Source organism: Camelus dromedarius, chromosome 29, assembly GCF_036321535.1.
Source record: "Camelus dromedarius isolate mCamDro1 chromosome 29, mCamDro1.pat, whole genome shotgun sequence".
Lineage (NCBI taxonomy): Eukaryota > Metazoa > Chordata > Mammalia > Artiodactyla > Camelidae > Camelus > Camelus dromedarius.
The window spans coordinates 20,682,239-20,705,323 of record NC_087464.1 but is presented as its reverse complement, the minus strand read 5'-3'; the positions used below and the strand labels follow the sequence as shown (position 1 = coordinate 20,705,323).

At 52.9% G+C, this 23,085-nt stretch overlaps 1 protein-coding gene and 1 non-coding gene across 4 annotated transcripts in view; both read right to left on the bottom strand.

The window, feature by feature from the left end:
- The window catches only part of RASGRF1 (Ras protein specific guanine nucleotide releasing factor 1), a 95,047-nt gene that overhangs the window by 61,122 nt on the left and 10,840 nt on the right, over window positions 1-23,085 (bottom strand). For all 3 annotated transcript variants that reach the window (XM_064480657.1, XM_064480658.1, XM_010983885.3), the window contains exons 2-3: window positions 14,967-15,073; window positions 7,646-7,793 (exon numbers count right to left, since the gene is read on the bottom strand). In XM_064480657.1, the coding sequence (XP_064336727.1) occupies window positions 7,646-7,793; window positions 14,967-15,073 (255 nt within the window). The remainder of the gene's footprint in view (window positions 1-7,645; window positions 7,794-14,966; window positions 15,074-23,085) is intronic.
- On the bottom strand, window positions 11,796-11,868 carry TRNAA-AGC (transfer RNA alanine (anticodon AGC)). The gene has a single exon. It is a non-coding gene; the product is annotated as a tRNA-Ala (tRNA).

Sequence of the window (23,085 nt, the reverse complement as noted above, 5' to 3'; positions counted from 1 at the left end):
GGGCATGGCTGGTGGAGGCCCCACCCCTCTGGCTACCGGTGGGCGAGGCGTGCTGAGTGAGTGCCTCGTCTGGTCTCCCTGAGTGCCGGTGGTACTGCAGCTCATGTCCCTTGCTCTGAGTGAGGTCATGAGCCAGAGGTCTCTGAGTGAGCACTGGACTGGCAGCCTGTCCACCTGGGTCCAGGGCAGCTGGGCTCCAACTCCGAGTGACCCTGGGTGAGATCTCTCTGCTCTCTGGGTTGCAAGAACCTCATTTGTAATCTGGGATTCTTTTCCCTACTCCTTAAACCCTCAGTCCCTTTATTTTTGAATTTTTATTGTTGTATATGTGAAATTTACCATTTTAACCAGTTTAAGTGAAAGTTCAGCAGCATTAAGTACATTCACACTGTTGTGCAACCATCACCACCATCCATCTCCAGGACATTCTTATCGTCCCAAACTGAAACTCTGCCCCTGTTAAACAATAACTCCCCATTTCCCCTCCCCTCAGCCCCGGCCCCCATCATTCTACATTCTGTCTCAGGGAATTGGATTTCTCTAGGCACCTCATCTGAGTGGAATCTCACAGTATTCGTCTTCCTGTGTCTGGTTTCTCTCATCAGCTTGATGTCCTCCAGGTTCATCCCTGTCACAGCACGTGCAGAATTTCCTTCCTTTTAGAGGCTGAGTAACATCCATTGTATGTACAGACCCTATTTTGTTATCCATTCATCCATTGATGGACATTTAGGGAGTCCCTTTATTTTTTCAAACAAAACCAACCTGGATCCCTAGCATGACCTCAGATGAAAGCATGGCTGGCTTCACTGTCCCCTCCCTCTTTGGAGCACAACCTGGAAACTGTGGCCTAGAAAAATGGAACAGCCCTTGAAACGAACGTTTGAGATGATCTGAGAATCTTCATTTGCCAGATTTGGGGATCAGAAAGGTCAGCCCAGCAGCAAGGTCAAAACCAAGGGAGTGGCGCCTAGGAGAAGGGGCACCTTAAGCAGCACCGCGGCCGGGGCTGCTGGCACTCTTCAGGTGGACAGGCCAGTGGTGCATCCTCCCGGGCAGGGCTCCTTGCTGCCACTCGAGCGTCTGAGAGTCTCTGCTGGGTGTCCTCCACCGGGGCTCCCACCGCGCTGCCGATCTTCCAGAGAAAGTGCTGGTGTCACCTATTCACTTCTCCATCTCAGCGGTGAGCTCAGCGAGCTAAGGACGGCGCTGTTTCCTTCATTAATATGCTCCTGGTACCTAGTGTGGGGCTGGGCACTTAACACATATTTGTTGGCTACATAAATAAGTAAATTAAAAAAAGAATCAGAGAACAGCAGCGACAAAAACCTCAACCACCAGAAACCACTGCAGTCACCAAGCCCCACGTGTCTAAAGATAGCAGCTCAGGGGAATCCACAAACACCGCCACAAAGCCGGCGCTGCTCCTCTTCAGAGCACGTGGCTTTGTCCCCTCAAGGCCACTTGCTGAACCGCAGGATGAATGGGCTCTCACAATTGAGCGAATGGAGCACTTTGAAAGCAAAATGGAACCGTTACCGGCTCTCTACTCGCGGGTTGCTAAAATTACCCTGGCCTGTGCTTGCAGAGCGGCTGAGAAATAGTCAGTGCTGACACGGGCTTTTCTTTTTTCTCTCCTCCACTCCTTTTCTTTCAATTCTCTGAGAACACCTGCACATTGAAATAAAGGCTGATTCTTCGATCTGCTCTCTAAAGGGCGAAGAGACACACTCACACTCATGCACACACGCACAGGCAGGCTCTTGGAGAGCTCAGAGATGCAGGGGTGCCCAGGCAACACCCACCTCTGGCCTGATATCATCACCTCCTTGCCAGTCTGCTTTCTTTGCCAGTTTTGGGATCTGCACACGGAACCCTTCTTTCTTTAGGATGCCGGGGAGTGAGTGTGTGTGTAGTCTATAGCTAAAGCTGATGGCACTTGCCTCAGAGAGAGGCATTCCAGGACATCTACTCAGCAGGGACCAGGGCAAAAAATAGATGCAATGAGGTCAGGCGCTATGCTACATGCACAGGCCACACCGACAGCCTTGGAGTCTTTGTTTCAGGATCAAGCCAGGTGGGCAAAGCTCTGGAGACTCGTGAGCCTGGGGGCGCTGCAGAAGTCTTGGGCTACGGCCCATCCCCGCCAGGAGCCAGTGGCAGGTGAGCTCATGGAGGCAGCCTCTCTCCAACCCTGGCAGGTCTCTTCTGGAGATGGATTTGCTTTGGACCCTGCTTTGCTTGGTTGGTGTCTGAATCCTGCTCAGTTGACCTCATCAATGAAGGCCGAGCAGGGTTGGGACCCTGGCTCATGCCCCAGCCTGCTGGCTAGAGCCCAGCTCTGCCTGTCCGACCTGGCTCAATGCCAAGTGTCTCTGCTGGCCCCTGCCCGCTCGCCACCCATGGTCTAGCCTTCTTGACCATCATAGGAAAACTCTGTTAGCCACGCCCCTTTGAGGCACTGAGCATCAGCTTCTGCCCCATCCTACTTCCTTCTCTGGAGATAATGTCTTTAATCCAGGATGCATTTAGTCAGGGCAGTAATTGATGATGGAATCAATCCAGGCCTTTTTCTTTTTGTTAGCCTCCAAGGTTTTACTAAAGATCTCTGTATTTCTTGCTTTTCAAACAGCTGCCACACAACTCAGTTCTCTCTCCTTCCTTCTTGACACCTTCTGGCATCTTCCAAGCCCCACGGATGCCCATCTCAGTCTCCCTTTAGGCCAACACTACCAGTGTGTCCTGACGGGGTCTTTGTGTTGGGCATTGGTGAGACACAGCCAAAGGTGGGTAAGTCGAATCCCTTCCCTGGAGGAGCTTCCAGCTTAAGAAGGGGGTCAGACACCCACAGAGGTAACTTTTAATCTGATAAGGCAAAACCAGAAGACAGGTGTGCACCTACTGCAAAGGTAGTGTCTCACCATGAAAGTGGCAAGGGCTATGCAGAAGGGGTTTTGAAGGACAAATAAGAGCCCAACAAGAGGGCTGTGGGATAGAGGGAATTTGAGCAGAGGGAATGGTGTGAACAAAGGCACAGGTATGACAGGGTGTTATGTGCCAGGGTGGCAGTGGTGAGGATGGCAGGAGGAGGGATGGGAAGGAGGACTCAAGGCATGGAGGGTGCACCATGAGAGGGCAGCTGGGGAGGGGCTGCAAGGTTAGGGGTCACGGCCACCCTTTCTTACTTCTCCCAGAGCAGTCCCCTCATTGACCTATTGGATATATTGGGGTACCATGTCAAAGGTTGTAAAATGGATTCCATGGCTAAATTTTCATTTTTAAACCCTGAACTAAAGATCTCCTCAGTTTCTTCCAGACTCAGCCTTCCAGGAGTCTGAGTGTTTCCAAGCCAGTAAAATATTACGACTGTATCTCAATTCCTATTCTGCACCTTTAGGGCCTGCCTTTGCTCTCCAAATTTACCTGCAATCGTAAATAGGAGAAAAATCACTGTTAAAACAATGAAATGGTGCCAAACTGAGCATTCTAGAGGCAGGGAGGGTTCTTCTCAGCTGTGGACATGCCTTTTGTTTTAGGGGGTCCTTAGCGCTTTTTGGTTATGAAAGATGAGGCCTGACAGAGCTGTTTAGATGCAGGAGAAGAGACAGACGTGGAGAGTTATGCTTTGTGAAGTTTTGTGCAGACTTTTGTTTGGGTGTGCTCTCCTGTCCCCTCCAGGGAGAGGTGGCGAGGGATGGGGGCTATAGGGTTGGAGAGTACATAGGGGGAGCAGAGACAGGGCTGACTCCTGGATGTGTGACCCGTGCAGAGCCCTGGGCTTAGAAGGGCCCAATGCTGATCAAAGGCTCTGCTGTTGTGGCTTTGAACTTCCTAAGGGCCCTGCGTTTTCACTGTGCCCCAGGCCCTGCAAATTCTGTAGCTGGTCCTGAAAAAAGATGCAGACAATAATATATTGGTAAATCCTTACTGACCCAGCTCTCTGCAAGGAAAACTGACTGGTAGCACTTGTCAGTTTCTACGGTGTGAGCATTCCTACCTCAGCCCATTTTAAGCTACTTTTAAAGGTTGAATAGCTGGTGAAATTCTTGAACGTTTAACAGCTGGCTCTTGCATGGTGATATGAGCCGGTTCCAGCATCCCTGGATGCAGGGTGAGGGTCTTGGTTGATGAACAGATTATAAGTGACACCCCCACCGACCAAATGTCCAGAGGGAGGGGGAGGAGAGGAGGTCAAACCCTCACAGCAGAAAGGCTGAACAACATGACGGCAGGGGTGTCTTCCATTCATTTTTAAGCTGTTTTCTGTTTCAGTAACGGAACCCCCTCTCTCTTATATCCAAAACTTTTGGAAAGTCTGTTACACACGGCAGCCAGTATCATGAGGTTTGAGAACTGAAGGAGGAGCCGCGGTTGGGTAGTCACGGGGGCTTTCTTGGATACCCTGGTTCTCCTCCTCAGACACGGCAGGATGGTATCTCTCAATCCCCTGAAGTCAGGTGTGGTCACGTGACTTGCTTTGCTCAAAGAAATGTGGGCAGTGGTGTCACATCACTTCCCACGTTCCTGTCCCCTGCCACAAGACTGGTGAATTTCCTGATGATGGGAGCCCCGTCAGCCCGTGTTCCTGACTCAGAGTGAGAAGGTTGTGGGGCAGAACCCACCATGGACACCATGGTAGTGTGAGTGAGAAAGCAACCTTGGTTGTTTCCAGTCACTAAGATTCGGGGGGTGTTTGTTACTGCAGCATCATCTAGCTCATCCTGACATGGTGGGACCGCCCGGGGGGGCAAAGAGCAGTAACGACAGTGTAAAGACAGCTGCTGTGGCAAGTGAGGCAGTAAGTCAGGAGAGCAGAATTTAAAAGCAAAATTTAAAAGAGGTGGCCAGGAGAATGTAAGGCCCCTGAGGATCCTTGGGAATAAGTGGGAAGGGAGCTTGAGGAATTTTTTGGCTCTCAGAGGAAAGGTGGACCCTCCAGGCAACAGTCATTCCCTAGCAGGCACCCTTCTATCAGGCCTGGCCCCTCAGAGAAGGGGAGTAAGTTGTGGGGCAGGCACAGGCCAAGGATCTGGGGCCTACAGATCCAAGTTTGAGCCTGGACTCCAGTGCTGGAGGTGACCTTGGAACAACCTTGGATAAGTCCCTCCTTCTATGGATTTCGGTGTCTTCTGATCTTTCCCAGCTCAGACATTCTAAGACCTCTGCCTTTGTCACTGGCGTCACTCAGCACTTCCTTGGCTTCTCAGTGCCTGCCTGCCTGATGGCCTACTTCCTGGGAAACAGACTCTGTTTCCACCTGTCTAGAGCCCAAGGAGAGCAAAGAGGTTGCCTCTGCCCTGCAGGATGTGTGTGCATGTGTGTGTGTGTGCGTGTTTGTGTGTGTGTGTGTGTGAGAGAGAAAGAGACGGGGTGAGGGGGCTACAGCCAGAAAGCTTTACCAAGCTGGCCTTTCTTTCAAACTCTTTTAAAAAAACTTCTGCCCTGGAGGTTGATGCACTCGATTGGAAGCATTGCTCCAAATTCCCACCAAATGGGCCTCTGCTGCCACTCTGACACACACACATGCACGCAATCACTCACAACTGACCTGCTTTCTGCACCCCGGCACCAAACGGGGCTCTGCCCTTTGCACCCACACCTTCACTGGCCTACAAACCCCAAACCCTTTTTAGCCATATGCAACATGAACGTTTGGCTATAAAATGACTTCCTTCCTGCTGGGGTTCACCCTGCAAGCTCTACTGGAGCACCGCTCACACTTGACCACAGTCAGACCCTAAGGGTAGAGACTTCTGCCTCTAGTGTCTACCACATAGGCTGCATCCGTTCATTCACCAAGCCCTCACTGAGCACCTACTGTGTGCTAGGCAAAGGGGATTGACAGATAAGGACTCACTCGGCCCTCAAGGAGTTCCTGCCAGGCTGGTGGGGGACAGACACGCGTGGAGCTGGCTCTGCTGAGGCACCCTGAGTGTGGACAAGCGTGGGAGCAGGGGGCAGGGAGCACGCTCCCAGCCAGGCCAGGAGTGCCCAGGAGGAGGCATTTGAGCTTGGGAGGGTTTCACCAGGCAGGGAAGTGTGGAGGTGATGAGGGCTTTCCAAACAGGAAACCAGCATGTGCAAAGGCCAAGGGGTGCACAGCTCACTGCTATGGAGCCCCAAGTGACTGGAGGGGAGAAGACTGGGGAAGAGGAGGCAGTGGTCAGATGATCGAGGCATTTAGTGAATGAGTGGGTGAATGAATGAATGACTCCTGGACACCCTTGATCACAAAGCTAATAACTGGGTGTTGAGGCCAGACCTCTTCCCTGGTCCCTGACGGGCTCAGCTTGGAGTCAAGGATGTTTGTTGTGCTAGAATAGATCCCAGAATGAACCAGGCGGTTTAGAGCTGGGACAAGCCCCATCCTGGGAACAGTGAGGGAATAGGCTACGAGCGGCGTGGAGAGACTGGCAGGTGGACAGACAAACCTGGGCTCCAGTCCTGGCTCTGACGCCTCCAGCTGTGTGATCTTGACTTGAGCTCTCTGAGCCTGGTTCCTTTCGGGATGGTTGCGGCGACTGACTAAGGAAGCATGTCTGAAGGTGCCCGGTGTGAGGCTGGGGAAAGTGCACTGAATCTGAAATTTTTGATCCATCTGAAGTTCCAAGTTGACGTTACTATTATTTCAGAGCTTCGCAGCTGCACGACAAGGTGGAATTGGCAACTTTGGATCTTTGAGCATTCCAGGCAGAGCTGGCTTCATGGGTGTGATGGGGCCCTGTGTTCATAAGGCCAGGTGCTCGGGGCTTCAAGCTTAGCAGTCTCCATCTTGAAATTCTTAAGAATCTTCTCTCTGAATCTGTGTTTTGTAAGTGGTGGCTGATGGGACAGTGGGGCATGCCCCAGGAGCCTGGAACCTCAGTTCGTGCGTGTTCCTGTCTCCCTGGGATAAGTGCTCAGGTGACTGCTTCCCTCACCCCAGCAACACAGGCCCCAAACCTCTGCAAACGTCTGATGGCAATGGGTCAAATCAGCCCGGCAGTGTCTCACTGCCCCCCTTTGCCCTCTGCAGGGACCTAGGTGTAGGTACAGAGAGGGTGGGTCTCGTGTGCACCTGTGTTGTCTCCGGGCAGGGCGAGGAGACAGCTGTCTGGGCTGGCAGTCCTTGGAGCATTAGGTGGGTGACTCAGCAGGGGCCCACCCGAATCTAGGTACTGAGTGCATCATCATGGTGCAGAGGTTAGGGGAGTTGGAGGTTGAAGCTGGGGGTGGCCTGTCTGCTATGAGGGGGCAGTGGGCAGTGGGAAGAGGAGACTGACTTCCCCCACACTGGCTGGGGCTTTGCATTGTCACCTTGCACTGGGCCCTGCAAATTCTGTAGCTGACCCCGACTGCAGGAATCTGTGTTTTCATATTCCCCTCCTCAGCTCAGAGTCACAGACCTTATGTGATATGGCCAGACGGTTCTGATCCCACTGTTGTGTGGCAGAGGTGGGCTTTGAACCCAGATCTGACCAAAGGACATTCCCACTCTGCCAGCATCGCTGATTTTAAGTTTGGAGGCTGGCACAGCTGTGGCTGGGAGCTGGTCCCTCCTGCCCATCCTGTGCCACCCTGACCCTGGGGAGCCTGAGGTTTGAGATGCTGGGTCTGGGGCCTGGGCCCCCAGCCGGCCACCCCTGTGCCCCTGGCCCACAGTCACCTCTGCCTTGAGCCGCTCGATCTCGATCTCCCCATCCTCAATCTGCTGCCGTAGCTGCTTGGCCACTGTCTTCTCGGTCTCCACGATCTGCAGCAGGTGCAAGTACTTCTGCATCAGAGCTTCGTGCTCCGTGGCCAGGGTCCGGTAGCTGCGGACAGATGGGCACGGCAGATTAGACACTGACTCCTTGTCCTCTACACATCCAAGCAGGAGTGGGGCTCACCTACTGGCTGCTCTTAGGAGAAGGTCCTGACTCCCAGACACAGTGCCCGAGGCCATGACCTGGCTGCTGTGCTGGCGTTGATTGCTCTGGCCCCTTCCCCAGCTCTGGGCTCACACTCTGACCTCTGGTTCCTCCACTGGTCCTCTGCTCACCTCGCCCCACACCTCACCCCTCTGGGCTTTTGCACAGATAGATCTTCTGTCTGTAACAGGCCTCCTCCCTCCTTCTCTCTCTGGGCTAGCTCCATCCTCCTTCCCAGAGCGGGTCCCAGTTGAAATGTCATCTCCACGAAGCTTTCCCTGCCCTCTCCCCCAGACCGTGTAGGGTGTTCCTGCAGTACACTGGGCTGCTATTACCACAGCACTGGCCAGATGATTGGTTGTTTTCAGTTATTTCTGTTCCCTGAGGAGAGCCTGCATTCTCTGAGGGCATGCCTGTGCTGCTTACCCCTGTCTCCCCAGGGCCTAGCACAGTGTCTGAGACTAGAAGATGCTCAGCGAACATCTGTTCCCTGGATGCAAGTGAGTGGATGGATGACATACAGAGGAGGGTCAGGTACCTAGATTCCACCATCTGAAGAACCTGCACAGTATACCTGGGTTCCAAATCGTGCACCACAGGCTGTTAGTGCTGTAAGATTAAGAAGAGGGGCTAGCAACAAGGACCTGTAATCAGGGAAGACTTCCTGGAGGAAGACCCCCCCTCTCCCACCAGAATTGGAACCTAGGCCTTCTGACTCCAAACCCAGCATTCTGGGCATGTGCCTATTCAAGAGTAGCCTTGGGTGGAAGGCCTGTGTTGGGGATAATTGGCAATGGGGCTGGATGTTTAGGTGGGGCCAGATCAGATAGCACCCCAAAGGGTCAGAGGAGTGAAGAAGTGGCCCCAGCATTTGTGTAAACGACCATGTCTCAGATTTGCAGAGCATCGCAACTAGGGGGAGGGTGGGAAGGTGGGACTTGGAAGATTAGCAGGGCAGGTGGGGAGCATCACGTGCCCACTTCTCCCTGACACCCACAGCACCAGCACTTGAAGGTGTCAAAGTGGGGAGAAATCTGATTCCATAAAGCGGGTCCAGTCTCAGAGGGCAGAGAGGCTCTGAAAGGGAACCCCAGCATTCTAGGGGGAAGGTGCCCATCTGGGTAGCGCACGGGGCAGGAGACTTGAAAGGCAGGCACAGACTGGGAGGGAAGGTTTAGAGTTAGAGGTCTCTGGGAGTGTCTGCAACGAGGTCTGTGGTCCAGGTCTCCAGTCCTCCTTCTCGGACCCAATCTGCCTGGGCTCAGCCCCAGCTCCCACATCCACCAGCTGAGGGACCTTGGACTGTCCCTCTGCCTCTCTGTTGGTCCCCAAGGTCCTTCCTGCCCTTTGCACCTCCACCCTTGGCCACCTGGCGTTAGTCCCCAGCACCCAGAGGAACTGGGTCCCTCTCTGGGGTCACCAGCTCTATCTTTCACTTGCCAGACTGAGAGGACATTTTGCAGTCTGACATCTACTGACAGGACCTTCTGGGTACCCTGGATGTGGCTAGTCTGTGGGGTGCCGGGTGAAGGACACTGGCTTTTGTCACAGACTCAGGAGCTGTGTCACACAAGGTCCTGAAGTTCCCTCCTGGCAACAAAGAACAATAACAGTTTCCGTACAACCCCCCGGGTTTGCAGTCAGGACCCCAGGAGGCCGAGGGTGGGAAACAGCTTTGCTATTGCAAGGAAGGGGCTGGGTAGCGAGGTGGGGGGCAGTGGAGACTACATACAGCCTGGTCCCTGGTGGGGTCAGAGAAGGAGGCCACCCCAGCTGTGCCCTGAAGGTGGGAGGGAACAGAGGGGCAGAGCTGGCAGCAGCCCAGCAGGGAGCAAAGGATGGGCAAGGTCCCAGGGGACAAAACCCCATCCACAGATCAGAGCTACCGTCTTGCTCCCCAACCTGCTTCTAAAAATAACAGGCTCTAAGAGAGAATTCTTTGGTTTGTAATACTACTTGATTAAAATGAGGATTTTGTGCTTCTCTTATTAAAATGAATTTAAACTAGAATATCAGGTTTTAAAATTTTCCGAATTTCCCAAGAGGCTGAATTGTCTTTACTTGCAAAGGAAATTCAGCTGAGAGCATGAGGGAAGCCTTTTTCACATCCCCACACCTCTCTCCACTCCAGGGGTGCGAAAATCCAGGGCCTTCATTAGTTTGCTGAGTGACGGCGCTCTGAAGCCTGGTGCTTCAGAACCGGGAGTCAGTTTTATCTGCAGGACGATTTGATCCAGCTCTGCCTCCCTTTCTTCCCTTCACCCTCCCGCTCTTCCTCCCTCCCTTCCCTACTCCTTCCCCTGCTCCCCCCCTCTTCTCCTTCCCCTCCTCCCTCTCATCAATCAGGATTTAATGAGCACCTCCTTGTGCAGCCCCGTCTTTACAGACTCACAGACTCTTGGAGCTGGAAGGAAACTCAGGAATCAAGAAAGGCCAATGGTCTCATTCTATAAATGGAAACTCAGGCCTCAGACAACAGTCAGTGAGCATCAAAGCTGGAGCTGGAATGGGGCGCAAGTCCCTGAAGACGCAGGTCTTCACTCTCCCGCGCGGCCGGCTAGCTGGGCGCACAGTCCTCACTGAGATGCAGACCGTAAGTCACACTCCGTGTTACATTCTGTACACTGCCTGCTGTATATACACATACCACAGAGGCATCCCGTAGTACTAGAATATTATGCATACAGTGGGAGAGCACATGGCGTCCCTACCCCTATTCATACACGACAGTGCTTATTCTTGTCTACAGAATGTATCTACTATGTGTATGTAAATAAAAACTAAATTAGGCACATGCAAGAATACCCACTACTCATTCTCACTGTGGAAGAGAGCCAGTCTGTCCCCTGACACACACACGCACGTACACTCGCGATGTATGCGATGATCTGAGGTTAAAGAACGCTCGTAGTCTATCGTCCCCTCTTTGGTCACACAGCCAGCTTCCCAGGGAAGAATCTGTGGCTTATGTGGGCCCAGGAGCTGCCTAACAAGCCCAGCGTAAGCCAGACTGGCTGGTGGTGACTATTCTAGGGGAGGTGGCTCTGTTTCCCTTACCAGTGACCATTGCTGTGACCCCTGCCCCAGTCTGAGGCCAAAAGGGGGATGTTCCTCTGAGGCCACTGGGTTGACTCAGACCCCAGGGCTTGACCAGGGAAGACAAACCATCAGCATGTACAACTGGCCCTTCCCCCTGGCTTCCAAAAGGATGGGAGAAGCTTTCGTTCAAAGACAGGTGGTGCCACTTGGCCCAATGGCTCCTCTTTTGGGGAGGGCAGGTTTCTGGTTTGTTGGGAGTCACAGAGCCCAAAGCTGGGAGCCAAGATCTGGGGCACCCCAATTTCCACTCAGGAGCCACCCTCTGTGTGCCACTGAATCTCACTGGCTTCATCTGTCAAGTGGGGCTGAAGGGACCCACTCACTGGGCTGTCATCAGGAGCAAACAACACACTGTGTGAGAGCTTCCAGGCCCTAGCGGACGGCGCGGTGGACAGAGGTCCCCACAGATGCAAACACTTGCTGTCAGGCTGCTGGAGGCCCGCGTGGGCTTGGCAGCACTTCTGTCAACTAAGTGATTCGCAATTTATTGGCTACTTGGAACCAACCTCTAATTTAGTGAGTTACTTACGGAATTATTGTCCTCTCTGTGACAGAATTCTAAGATAGTTCCAAGATTTCCTGCCTTGGTTTGCAGGCCCTGCATAATATAAATGTGGTAAGTTTTTACTCCTGTTACTAGGTTATGCTGAATGGCTTAGCTGATAGGCAGATTAGCTAGGTGGGCTGGACCTAATCATATGAACCTTTTAAAATTTTGTTTATTTCTTTGGGGAGAAGGGGAGGTAATTAGATTTATTTATTTATTTATTTATTTATTTATTTATTTATTTATTTAATTTATTTTAATGGAAGTACTGGGGATTGAACCCAGGACCTCGTGCATGCTAAGCACGCGCTCTACCACTGAGCTATACCCTCCCCCTTTCACATGAGCCTTTTAAAATGGGGACTTTTCTCTGGCTGGCCACCGAAGAGGAGGTTGGAGAGTTGCGGCTGGAGAAAAATTTGAAGAAACCAGGCTTCAGGATGGAGGGGGCCACACAGCAAGGAATGCAAGTGACCTCGCGGAGCTGAGAGCCATCCCTGGTTGACAGCCAGCAGGGAAACAGGGACTGCAGCCCTACAAGGAACTGAATCTTGCCAACAATAGGAATGAGCCTGGAAGCAGAGACTTCTCCAGAACCTCGAGGTTAAGAGGCCAGTCTGGCTGATTCCTTGATTTCAGCCTGTGAGACCCTAAGCAGAGATTGCACCCGAGCCCAGACTCCTGACCCGGGGAGCTGTGGGATGGCAAAAGGGTGTTCTTTTAAGCTGCTTCGTTTGTGATCATTTGTCATGGAGCAATAGAGAGCTACAACATTCTCTCTCACTGATATAATTCACTTTTAAAATTTGAGGTTTAATGCTCATATGATGGAAAGCACAGACCTCAAATGCACAGTTTGGCTGGTTTTGATAAATGCCTACACCCTAACCGAGATAAAGGTAAAGTCCCCTCGTGCCCCTTCGCAGTCTATCCCCACCCCCGAAGCAGCTACTGTTTGGATTTCTATCACCCCAGTTTAGTTTCGCCTGGTTCAGAGTCTCATGTAACAGGAATCAGACAGCGTGTCCTATTTCGTGTTGGGCTCTTACTCAGCATATCAACGATAAAATCCATCTGTTTTGTTACACGTATTTGTCATGAATTCCTTTTTATTGCTGAGTGGTATCCCATCGCACAGAGGTATCAAGGTTCCTTTCTGCATCTGCCTGCTGATGGACACCTTGGCTATTTCTAGCTTCCTATGGTGTATCAAGCTGCTAAGGACATCCGCATGCAAGACTTTGGTTGATGGTTTTCATTTCTCTTAGATAAATACTGAGAAGTGGAACTGCTGGGTCATAGAGTAGGTATACTCTGTATGTTGAACTTTTTAAGGAAGTGCCGAACAATTTTCCGAAGTGGCTGAACCACTTCGTGCTCCCACCGGCGTGGTGTGAGTTGTGGTTACTTGGCCCCATCTCTACTATTTGGTGCTGTCAGTCCTTTTTAATTCAGCCCTTCTGGATTCTACAGGTAGTAGTATCTCATTGTCTCCAGAAAATTTTTGTATGAATTGATTTTCTAAATCAATATAGTCCTGGTTATCAAGAATGTGTAGCAAATTAGAATTCTATAATGCTGCAACACTTAACAAAGCCCCGTCGCAGACATAATTTCATTTGGTTCTCAAAACAACCCTGCTACTGGCTCTGGTTTAGTGCTGGGGAGCCTGAGGTCCAGCTCTTCTCCCTAAATCTGGGTTCTTCCACTCGATTCCATTCTCCACAATGCCAGCAAATTCCACTCCAAGTCGTACCTCTGATCATGTTACTCCCCTGGTGTAAAACCTTCAGTGGCTCCCTACTCTTCACAGAGGAAAGGTCAAACATCTCAGCTGGGTATTCAAGACCTTTCTGATCTGGTTCCAGCCCAATGTCCAACCTCATCTACCTTCTGACATCCAAACTTGTCTCTTCATTTTTCTTGGAATTCTCTTTCCTGTATCACTGCCTTTATTTAAGGCCTTTGGGGGGCTGGAGGAGGGACTGAAGTGCTCCTGTCTAAACCCGTTAGATATGAGCCCTCAAGACCCCTTCTCAGATCAAATGTCACCCCATTTCCAGCTTCCCCAGATTCCTCTACTTCCCTGAAGACGAAAGTATGTCTCTCTCCTTGTACGTCACACAGCCTTCACACGCCAGAGCTTTTTGTACATCTGTCTAATGTTTTCCAGACTAGGCTGGGGAATACCTGTGTTGCATCCATCCCTGTTTGCCCTGCACCTCACTCAGAGCCTGACTCTATTGGTTCAATGTGAGAACTTGGTTCCACAGCTGGACTGGACACTCCTTGAGGACAGGGATGGACACAGCCTGACCTTAGGGCCAAAGTCAGTCCTATAGCCATAATAAAGGGTGTCTGGTCAGCTAGCTTGACCCTAGGCTCAAGCAAGGGCCCTATCCATCCATCCATCTATCCATCCATCCATCATCACCGTGATGGATCCATCATCCATCCATTCCTCCAACCATATATGGTTTTAACACTCATCTATTTATCATTCATTTACCCTCTATTCATCTATTGTTCATCTTCCTTATATAAACTCAACACTACATAAACCCAACACCCAACCGTGCATCCATCCTTCATCCATTCATTCATCCTTGCGTTCTTCCAATCCACATTAGTTTATCGGGCCCTGGGGACGCAAAGAATCCCACTTGGTTCCTGCCCCCAGGAGCCTACATTTTACAGAAAGGTAGACACAGAAACGTAATACTATCCAGTCAGAAAGATCCACTGCTCAGAGGGGTGAGTCTGGGTGTCCCTGCACCCTGACAGTACTCAGCTCTGCCAGGGGATCGTTAGCTGGTGCCACACCCCAACCCACAAACCCATCGTTTCCCCAAGACCCAGAACGACTCAGTCCAGCTTGGAAGCCTCCATTTTCTCTGCAGCATATACTTTCCTCTTAGGTTTCTCCCCACCCAGCCCAGCGAGTCCCTCTAGAGAGGGGCACACAGTGCTGGGAATGAGAGGAAGAGCGGATCTGCAGTCCCTGAGCATCCAAGCTCAGAGAGGGTTAGAGAATTTCCATCTATAGATGAGAAAACCAAGGCCCAGGGAAAAGACAGAACTAGTTCATGTCCTGCAAATCAGTGGCTGCATCTGGGTTAGAACTGTGATGGTCTTAGACGCTGGTGGCCATAAGACCCTGTAATCCAACCAAATAGTACTCAGTTCCCCTGGTGTGAAAAAAGGAGCTTGTCGGGTTGAAGCAGGGGGGAAGCTGCAATGCTGCTACTCATGACACTTGGCTCCCTGTGCACCCTGGGGAGGCATGTCCCAGAGCCCCGGGGTCTAAGGTGGACCTGCCAGGACGCCCTTCTTACAGCTTTCCTTCTCCTTTCCTGGGACTTGGTTTTGCTCAGGACAGGGCTCTTGGATTCAATCTCTCCCGCCTGGACTGTGGGGTGGGTGAGACGTACCTGGCATGAGCGATGGCTGCCACCCATTCGTCACAATCCTTGGCGTCCTCCGTCCTCAGCTCCAAGGCTTTCTGGTTCTCATGGCTGAAGTTGACCGTGAAATAATGCTGCACCAAGAAGAGACATCTCCGATTACCAGCGTGTCCATAGAACCGGCAGTGTCTCCTGCTATCAGTCTGGCTGTTTTGCAAAGCGCCTCGTTGCCACATCAGCTAGGCATGGATTCATTCCTTGTGATCATCGGAATGCCATTCTATTTAGTAGTTTCAAACTCTCAATTAAGGCAGGCTTTGTACGATGTAACAAAACCTATGCTTAGGCTATTGTAAGAAGGAAGCAAAACACACAAAGCCCTATTTGCCAACAAATTGCAAAAAAGCCAGTTTTAAAGCATCAGGTATGCTGGGAAAAAGGTAGAGAAAACACACCAAGAGAACATCCCTTTGGGGACCGGGCACCAATTCAGTGCAGGATGCATTTAATTCACTCCATAAAAATGTTCTACACGTTTTTCTAGATCCTGGTGTTCGAGCAATGAACAGACAGACATGGGCCCTAGCAGAGCCCCCTGGAAGCCAGCTCTGTGTGTAGATGACTGATGTAGAGCCGGGGCAAACTTGGGGCCTGCTCCCCAAGCTCCTGGGGCAGCAGAGGAGCCCACAGCAGACACACATCTGTAACATTGTTCTTTGAATTAATACACCTAAAGCTCTGAGAACAAAGCCTGAAACATGGTAAGCACATATGTTGCCTATAATTAATGCAGTACAATGATCATTACTGTCATGGAGGTAAGAAAAAAGTGCCCAGAGAAAGCCACCCACAGATTCAGCCCGGGGAAAGCAGGAGGCCTTCCCAGAGGATAGGGCATTGGCTGATTCAGGTCTTATTGCAGTTGACAGAAGTACGTGGGGAGCAACATGGACATCTAGAGTGCACAGCGTGGTCAGGGGGTGGCGGGGCAAGCCATGGAAATAGGGATGTCAGAGACGAGGCTGGGCAGGTGGGCAGGGCCTGAGCCGAGGGATGAGGTGGGAGAAGAGCCAGAAGGACAACCCTCGGTTTCCGGCTTGAGCAACTAGGTGGGTGGAGGTGCTATAGACTGGGGAGGCACTGGCAGGATAAAGGGCAGGTGTCAGTGGGTGAATGAAGGCAGGGAAGTGGACATGCAGACTGTGGGTGTCTGAAGGCCATGCCGCTCCAGGCTGCAGACAAGGGTCGGGGGTCCCAGTCTAGGGTGGAGAGGGAAGCCAGGAGAGGGCTCAGTCAGAGACAGGGTGCACTAGCAAAGTGCTGGGGCCCCACCTTCAGAGACCTCTGGGGTCTGGTCCTGGTGAAGCCAGGAGGAGAGAGGCAGGTGGTGAGGTGCAGAGAGGGACCCCCAAGCCTGCCCATTCAGAAGAGGCACCGCAGGTCACAGTGCAGTGCCGTGTCGGAGAGGGTGCCGCCCCTTCCCTCCATCCCTTGGTGCCCAGGCCGCAGGGAGGAGCAGCACAAGGCACATAAACTTATTTTTAGCTTCTGCTGACATTACTGCCTTTCTGTTAATTGTCACTTTTGGTGGCAGCCAGTGTGTGTGTGTGTGTGTGTGTGTGTGTGTGTGTGTGTGTGTTTGCAGAGTCAATGTCTCTCACTTGTTTCCTAGGAAACAGATAACTGGGCTGCAGAGTGAAGTGTCAGCTGCAGCCTCAAATAACTGAATTGGGAAGGTTCCGGGGGGCACTCGTCCCCCTTGAGAAGGGAGCAGGTGAAAAACGGAGCTGCAGGTGCCTCCCCAGCGCTCTCCCCATCTCTCGAGAGATGGTGAGCACACAAATGCTTCTTCCCCATGATCTCATTCATTCCCACATTCCCCAAGTGGAACAGGTGTTATTCTCTGTTCACAGCAGATGAACTTGAGCTGCAGAGAACTCAAGCCACTTGCCCAAGGCCACACAGCTGGAAAGCAGAGGAGCCAGGATAACTGGGCACCTGCTGTCCACTCAGGCTCTGGGCTTGGCACTTGGGATGTGAAGATGGAAAAGGCAAGGTCCCTTCCTGAAGGAGTCTGTGGACAGGTGAGACTAGAGGTTGTAACTCAGGAACAAGGCACCCTCAGTACACGCAGACTCAGTGGGGTTGCTGGGTCCCCGAGAGCCCTGAGGGGGATGTCCCAGAGCTGGATGGGCCCACTGGTGGCACGAGGCTGAGTTCCCAGGGTAGGAGTGGTCTCCTTCCCCGCTGGGCTGCCAGGGGACCCAGAGCTGCCAGCCCCGGGGAGGAGCCGGGGTTGGGGGAGGCCCCTGAACCTGTCCCCTCAGAGCCACATGGAGTGATGGGCTTGGCTGAGGCCCCTCCCTCAGCCAAGCGGCCCTGGTTCACAGAGAAGGAAAAGGCCATGTGCAACCCTTGTGTACTGTAGTCTCTCTGCAATCTCACACCAGCTGGAAAGCTAACCTCCAGCCTGGGCCTGAACCTGGCCTTCAGAGACCTCTGGCTTTTGACAGGTGCTGGTCCTCAGCTCCTCAGACCAGACCCAGGGCTCCTGGAGGCTGCAGAAAGGTTGTTGCAGGCTTCCAGAGGCTCCTTCTCCACCCACTCCCATCAACTCCACAGCGAGATGCTAGTCCATCCATCTGTCCCTTCCACTGCTATGGGGCATGGCTTCTGTCCCCGTCACCGCCGTTCTAGGTCAGGCCCTGTGACCTTTCTCCTGGGCTCTTGCCAGAGTCTCCTATAAGTGTCCTGCATCTCTTGTCCTTGGAGACAGCACCTAGACCCTGAATAACCCACGGGCTGGAGGTTCAGGTGAAGTGGTCCGTCGGTTGGAGGGATGGGCACAGGGCTGAAGCAGCAGGCAGGACCCAGAAGATCTCATCTCACTGCATCTTATACTAAGCAGGCCATGGATGCCTGCCTGGAGTGGCGGAGGGGCGGATCTGGGGAACGTGCAGAGGGTTTTCAGGGCAAAGGCCAAAAGGCATGCAGTGCTGGCGGCTGGGGGAGCCTTAGCTGTAGGTGAAGGGGAAACTGGAGGACCCAAGCGTGATGCCAGCTTCTCAGCACACGTTATCACCTTGCTGGAAACACAGCTACCCCGGGAGTTAAGTGTCTTACCCCCATTTAACCAGAGAAGCGGAGGCAAGTACCATGGTTTGCCCAAGGTCACCAGCCAGGAAACGGCACAGCTGGGCCAGGCCTCAGGGCTGCTCTTGGCCCAGCTGTACTTCCGCTGCCCTGGACGGCCCAGGGTGGAGTAGAAGTGCCCCACCTGACTGGAGAGCAGCGTGTTCCCTCTGTGCTTGTAAACCTTCCCCCTGACAGCTGCTTTACACAACCACGTTGCCCAACTGACTAGTAGAAAGTGTTCGCTGAGGGGAAGTAAACTTCCACCCAGCAATTCTGAGTCATCACAGATCCTGACTTCGGGCAGCCGAGTGAATGAGACTATGCTCTACGTGGGAATCTGGGAATCGGGAGATGAGGGAAGGGAGCTGCCCACAGAGGGAGAGACAGAGATAGAGGGGGAGGGAGGGACAGACAGAAGGTGAAGCGCACAGAGACACAGAGAGGAAGCACAATGCACGGGGGAAGAACAAAACCCACACACACAGAGGGAAAGGGTGCGTTCCGGACTCCAGGAAGATGCTACGGAAGAGGGAAGCTGGAGAATTGAAGGAGACTGAACGAAAATGTCAGATTCTCAAATCTGCATGCAGAAAAGTCCAACAAACAACCAGTGATGTGGGAAGGGAAGGCGCCTGTGATCTCGGGAGGCCTTACTGTGTGCCTGGCACTGTGCACACGCTGTCCTGGGCTCCCGTGGGAGCCTAGCCACCTGAGAGGTAGGCGACACGACCACTTCACAGCGGGGGCTGAGGTTGGAGGTGTGAGGTGGCCGGTCCATGGGCCGAGCCAGGAGTGGAGTCCAGGTGGACAGCGGCTCAGATTAGTCCAGGGCTCGACCACCATCCCCCATTGTTCTCGTCACAGTGATGGACAAGTGAGCGCCCAGAGTTGAGTGGGGGCAAGTGGCTTCCTTGGAGGGATCCCTGGAGATGGGGTCTGATCTGGTGCCAGTTATCAGTTGACCCAGAGTATGACTTGGGGCAAGTAAATCTCATCCTCCTTGTGGTCCTCAGTCTCCCCATCTGTGAAATGGGCAGTTAGTTAGATAAGCTGAGCCCTAACTTCTTTGAGTTCCATGCTATCTCTCTATCTCTATTTACATAGTCATATACATTATCCATCTGTCTGTCTGTCTGTCTACCTACCTATCTGTTGAGAGGGAGGAGGGAAGGCCAGAAAGGGGGCAGGAAGACAGACAGCATGAGTGAGAGAGAGAGAGTGTGTGTTCTGAGACCTTCCCTGGAGTTCTGGATAGGCCTTGGGTGGTTTCCAGTCCACCCCCAACCTCAACCCTCCGGAGGCTCTGGGTGTGGCTCTGGCCTGGCCCTCTTCTCTGTCAGGTTCAGGTGTGCAGCCTTGCAGTGGTCAGAGAGCCTGGTGTGGGACTGCGCCCCAGGGGACACAACACGCTGGATCTCAGGCTGGCTCAGGCTGGGGGAGGGGACGGTTTGTGGGCATCCCTCCCTCCCTCCCTTAGAGGATTGCCTTCTCCCCAAGGCCTCTCCTTCCATGGAGCCTCCCAGGCCTGGATGACCTGTGGGCCTTGGACTGCTCAAGGCCAGTGCTGGGATGGCTTCATTTGGGGAACCCAGAGCCCATGTAGAGCCTGGTACCAAATGAGTACCAACAAATGGCTGAAGGAGGAAAGAATGAACAGACACACGAATGTTACATCCTCCGCAAATCTCTGATGTCTCCATAAGGCGCCCAGGAATCTGTGGTCCTCATTCTCCTGCTCTTGTTAATATCAATGGTAATACGGCACCGACCCTCCTGAGCACTTGCCTCGCGTTGGCCACACTGCCAGGTGTGGCTGCATCTCTCCCAGGCACAAGCCTGAGTGGGGAAGGCGCTTTGTTAGTGGGGCTCTGAGGCTGCGAAGTTTTTCATCACCAATATAAGCTCATCCCCAAAAGCAGAGCCCTGGGGGTGGACACTGGGTGATACCATTTTCTCTGTGTCAGCCTATTTGCCACCTTTATCCTGCTTCCTGGCCAGTGTGGAGGGGTTGGGCAAACTTCTCCAGGCAAGCAGGTTCTGCTGCAGCAGGAAGATCAGGAGAAAAGGAGTTTTGGGGATGGTGTGAAAATAGCAAAGGTTATGAATGCCCAGGGATCTTGAAAGTGAGGGAAGGCAAGGATTTAGGGGGAACAGGAGACAGAAGAGGGACTTCTCATCGCCTCCTATTGGGTCGCTGTGATGAGACCAGGACCACACCTTGGGCATGCCCGGAAAGATGCCCAACCAACCAGAACTACATCTAAGCTTCTCAGAGTCTGGAGGACTCACACAGAACAGTATGCAGGGCTCAGCATGACCATGGGACAGGACCTGAGCCACATCTGCCACAACACTGATATGGATCTTCTGCAGAACAGCAACACTGGTCTGGAATCAGCCCTGGGGACACCCTAGAACTCTCCCATCCATATAGAGCTACATCCATGGCCTCCTCGGGGCACTGATGGGATCAGGACTCACACTAAATGTGATCAAGGATGTAGGATGAATTTGGAAACAAACCTGGGGTCTCCTCCAGGAATCCATGTTTCAATACTGAATCCTGACAGGCCCAACTGGAGTTGCTGGAACAGATCCAGAAAGGCAACAAAAGCAGAAACCACCAGTTGACCTTCCCTGACTTTGTGAGAGAAGCCAGACTTGGTGAACTACTCCTGGAGCCTCACCAAGGCTGCAGGGCTGGGCCCGGGACTCCACGTGGGAGAGACCCAGGAGAGACCTGGAGCTTCCCTAGACCTGAAGCAACAGGTGGATACCTTGACTTGAGGCTTCCCTGGGAGTCCCAAGGTGGATCCAGAAACACACTGAGCATCAAAGCCAGACCACTATAACGACCCAGAACTACTCCAGGGGCCTTACGAGGTTCAGGGCAGAACCTGGGGCTTCACTTGGGCTGCCGGGTATCTCTGCCAGTGGGTCTTGACCGTGGCTGTACATTGGGCTCTGGTGTAACTAGTCTGGATGAGGCCTGTGCATCCCTTGGTGACACTAATGTGCAGTCCAGGTGGGGAACCACTCACTGCTCTAGACCTACACCTAGGGCCTCAGCGGGTTAAGAGGGATTGATCCAGAAATTACGTCTGTGACCACAAAGCTCCTAGGAAGGGATTCAGGTATCACACCTGGGGTTGTGCCAAGATCAGCATCACGTCTGGGTTCTTGTCTTGGCTGGAGGAAATGTTCTAGAAGCACATCTGTGGCTTCACCTGGGCTGGAGGTGAACTGGGGCTTCACCAGGGCTGAGATCCTGGGCTCCAGCTCATGCCTGGCCCCAAGAAGCCCTCCCTCCCTCCCGTATGACCTGACCACTGGCTGCCCTGGCTGCCCCATGCCTGTCTGGGGCTGGAACTAGTTCCCCTTCTGCCTCAGAGATGAGCCTTTGCTTCTGAAATCCCCAGTGCCTGTATCATCGCAAACTTGTACCACTTAGGACAGCTAAAGCTGGCCCGAGCCTCTAGAAGTTAGGGAGGTGGGTTTGGAGCCCTGCCCGCTTAGCCTTTCCCTTCCCCTCCTGCCTGTCCCAACTGGGCTGCGACACCTCCACCGAACGTGGAGCATCGGGAAACCACTGACAGGCACGGTGACCAACCATCCCATTTCGCCCAGAACTGAGGAGTTTCCCCGGACACGGGTCTTTCAGTGCTAAAACCAAGACAGTCCTGAGCAAACTGGGACGGTTGGTCACTCTACAAAACATGGAGAGATGCAAGTCCCAACGGCCGGGTCAGGGTCTGGCTGTGCTGCCCAGAGCCAAGGGCCTCCGGGCAGCCCCTGCAGCTCCCCCTGGCCAATGTGCACGACACTAACACGTGCCCTGGCCAACCACACACAAGGGGTCTCAATCCTGAAAAATACAGTTCTCTCGCCCTCGAACCCTCTACCTGAATGATTTCTCATTCATGAATTCAAACCCATGTTTTTCAGTCCCCACTACAACCCAGACACTGTCCCCCTCCTGGCAATCAAGGACAAACACGGACGCTGGCAGTGCTGGGCTTCCCGAAAGGCACGGGCACTCCTTACCATCGGGTCTCAGCGTATCTCTTTCCTGCTCTTTCTGGACTGTCAGATGAGTGGCGCATGTACCCCTGGTCCCCTATCCTTCCCCATCAAAGTCATCATCAACTTGTAATGACTTTTTGCTTGTCTTTCCTGGTACAGCAGGGAGACCCAGTCTGGGCCACACATTACAGATACCTGGGAACTCAAAAAAACACAGATGCTCGAGCCCCTCCTCAGACCAATTAAAGCAGAATGTGGGAGCCGGGGAACAGGGGGAGGACAGGCTTTGGGTGCTGGTAGTTTTCAAGTCCCCCAGCTGGTTCCAGTGTCCACCCAGTGCTGGGGACCCTGAAAGGGAGCAAGTCTGCAGTGGAAGCACTTCTCCCCACGCCCACCCCCCGATGTTCTCCTAGAGACCACGGTCCTGGAGCCACTGCCGGGAGCAGCCACAGAGTCACCCACCCAGGAGTTCCCAATTATTTGAAGCAGTGACACAGAGAGGCCAGATTAGTGAGCTGTGTGTGTTGAGCTCTAAGTGTAAGTAAAAAGACAAGGAAGCAGGAGTGTCTGAGAGAGAGGAGTTGAGAGACCACGTAACTAGAGTGGGGACGGGCGAGGGGAGGGCAGAGAGCGATGGTTCCTGGTCCAGGCCGTGGAGACTCAGACACATGTTTTCTCCTTGGGGTCCATTAATTACCACTGTAATTATTCCAAGGGTCCTTCTCTTTGTGTAAGCTGCTTTGAACGGGCTCCTGTTCCTTTCAAACAAATGACTCCTGACCAGAATATCCCCAGAGCCTGGCGCTGTGCCCCAGACTGGGCACTGAGTTGCCTTCATTTGCTGAACGGGTGAATGAATACATTCGTCACCACGGCCCAGGAGCCCGGCTTATTAATTAATTGATTAATAGCAAAAGCCACAAAGCAGGTGGCAATGAGTTTGCTTCTCAGGCCTGGGCGGGTGAGCTGGCTGGAAGGGTGTGGGCAC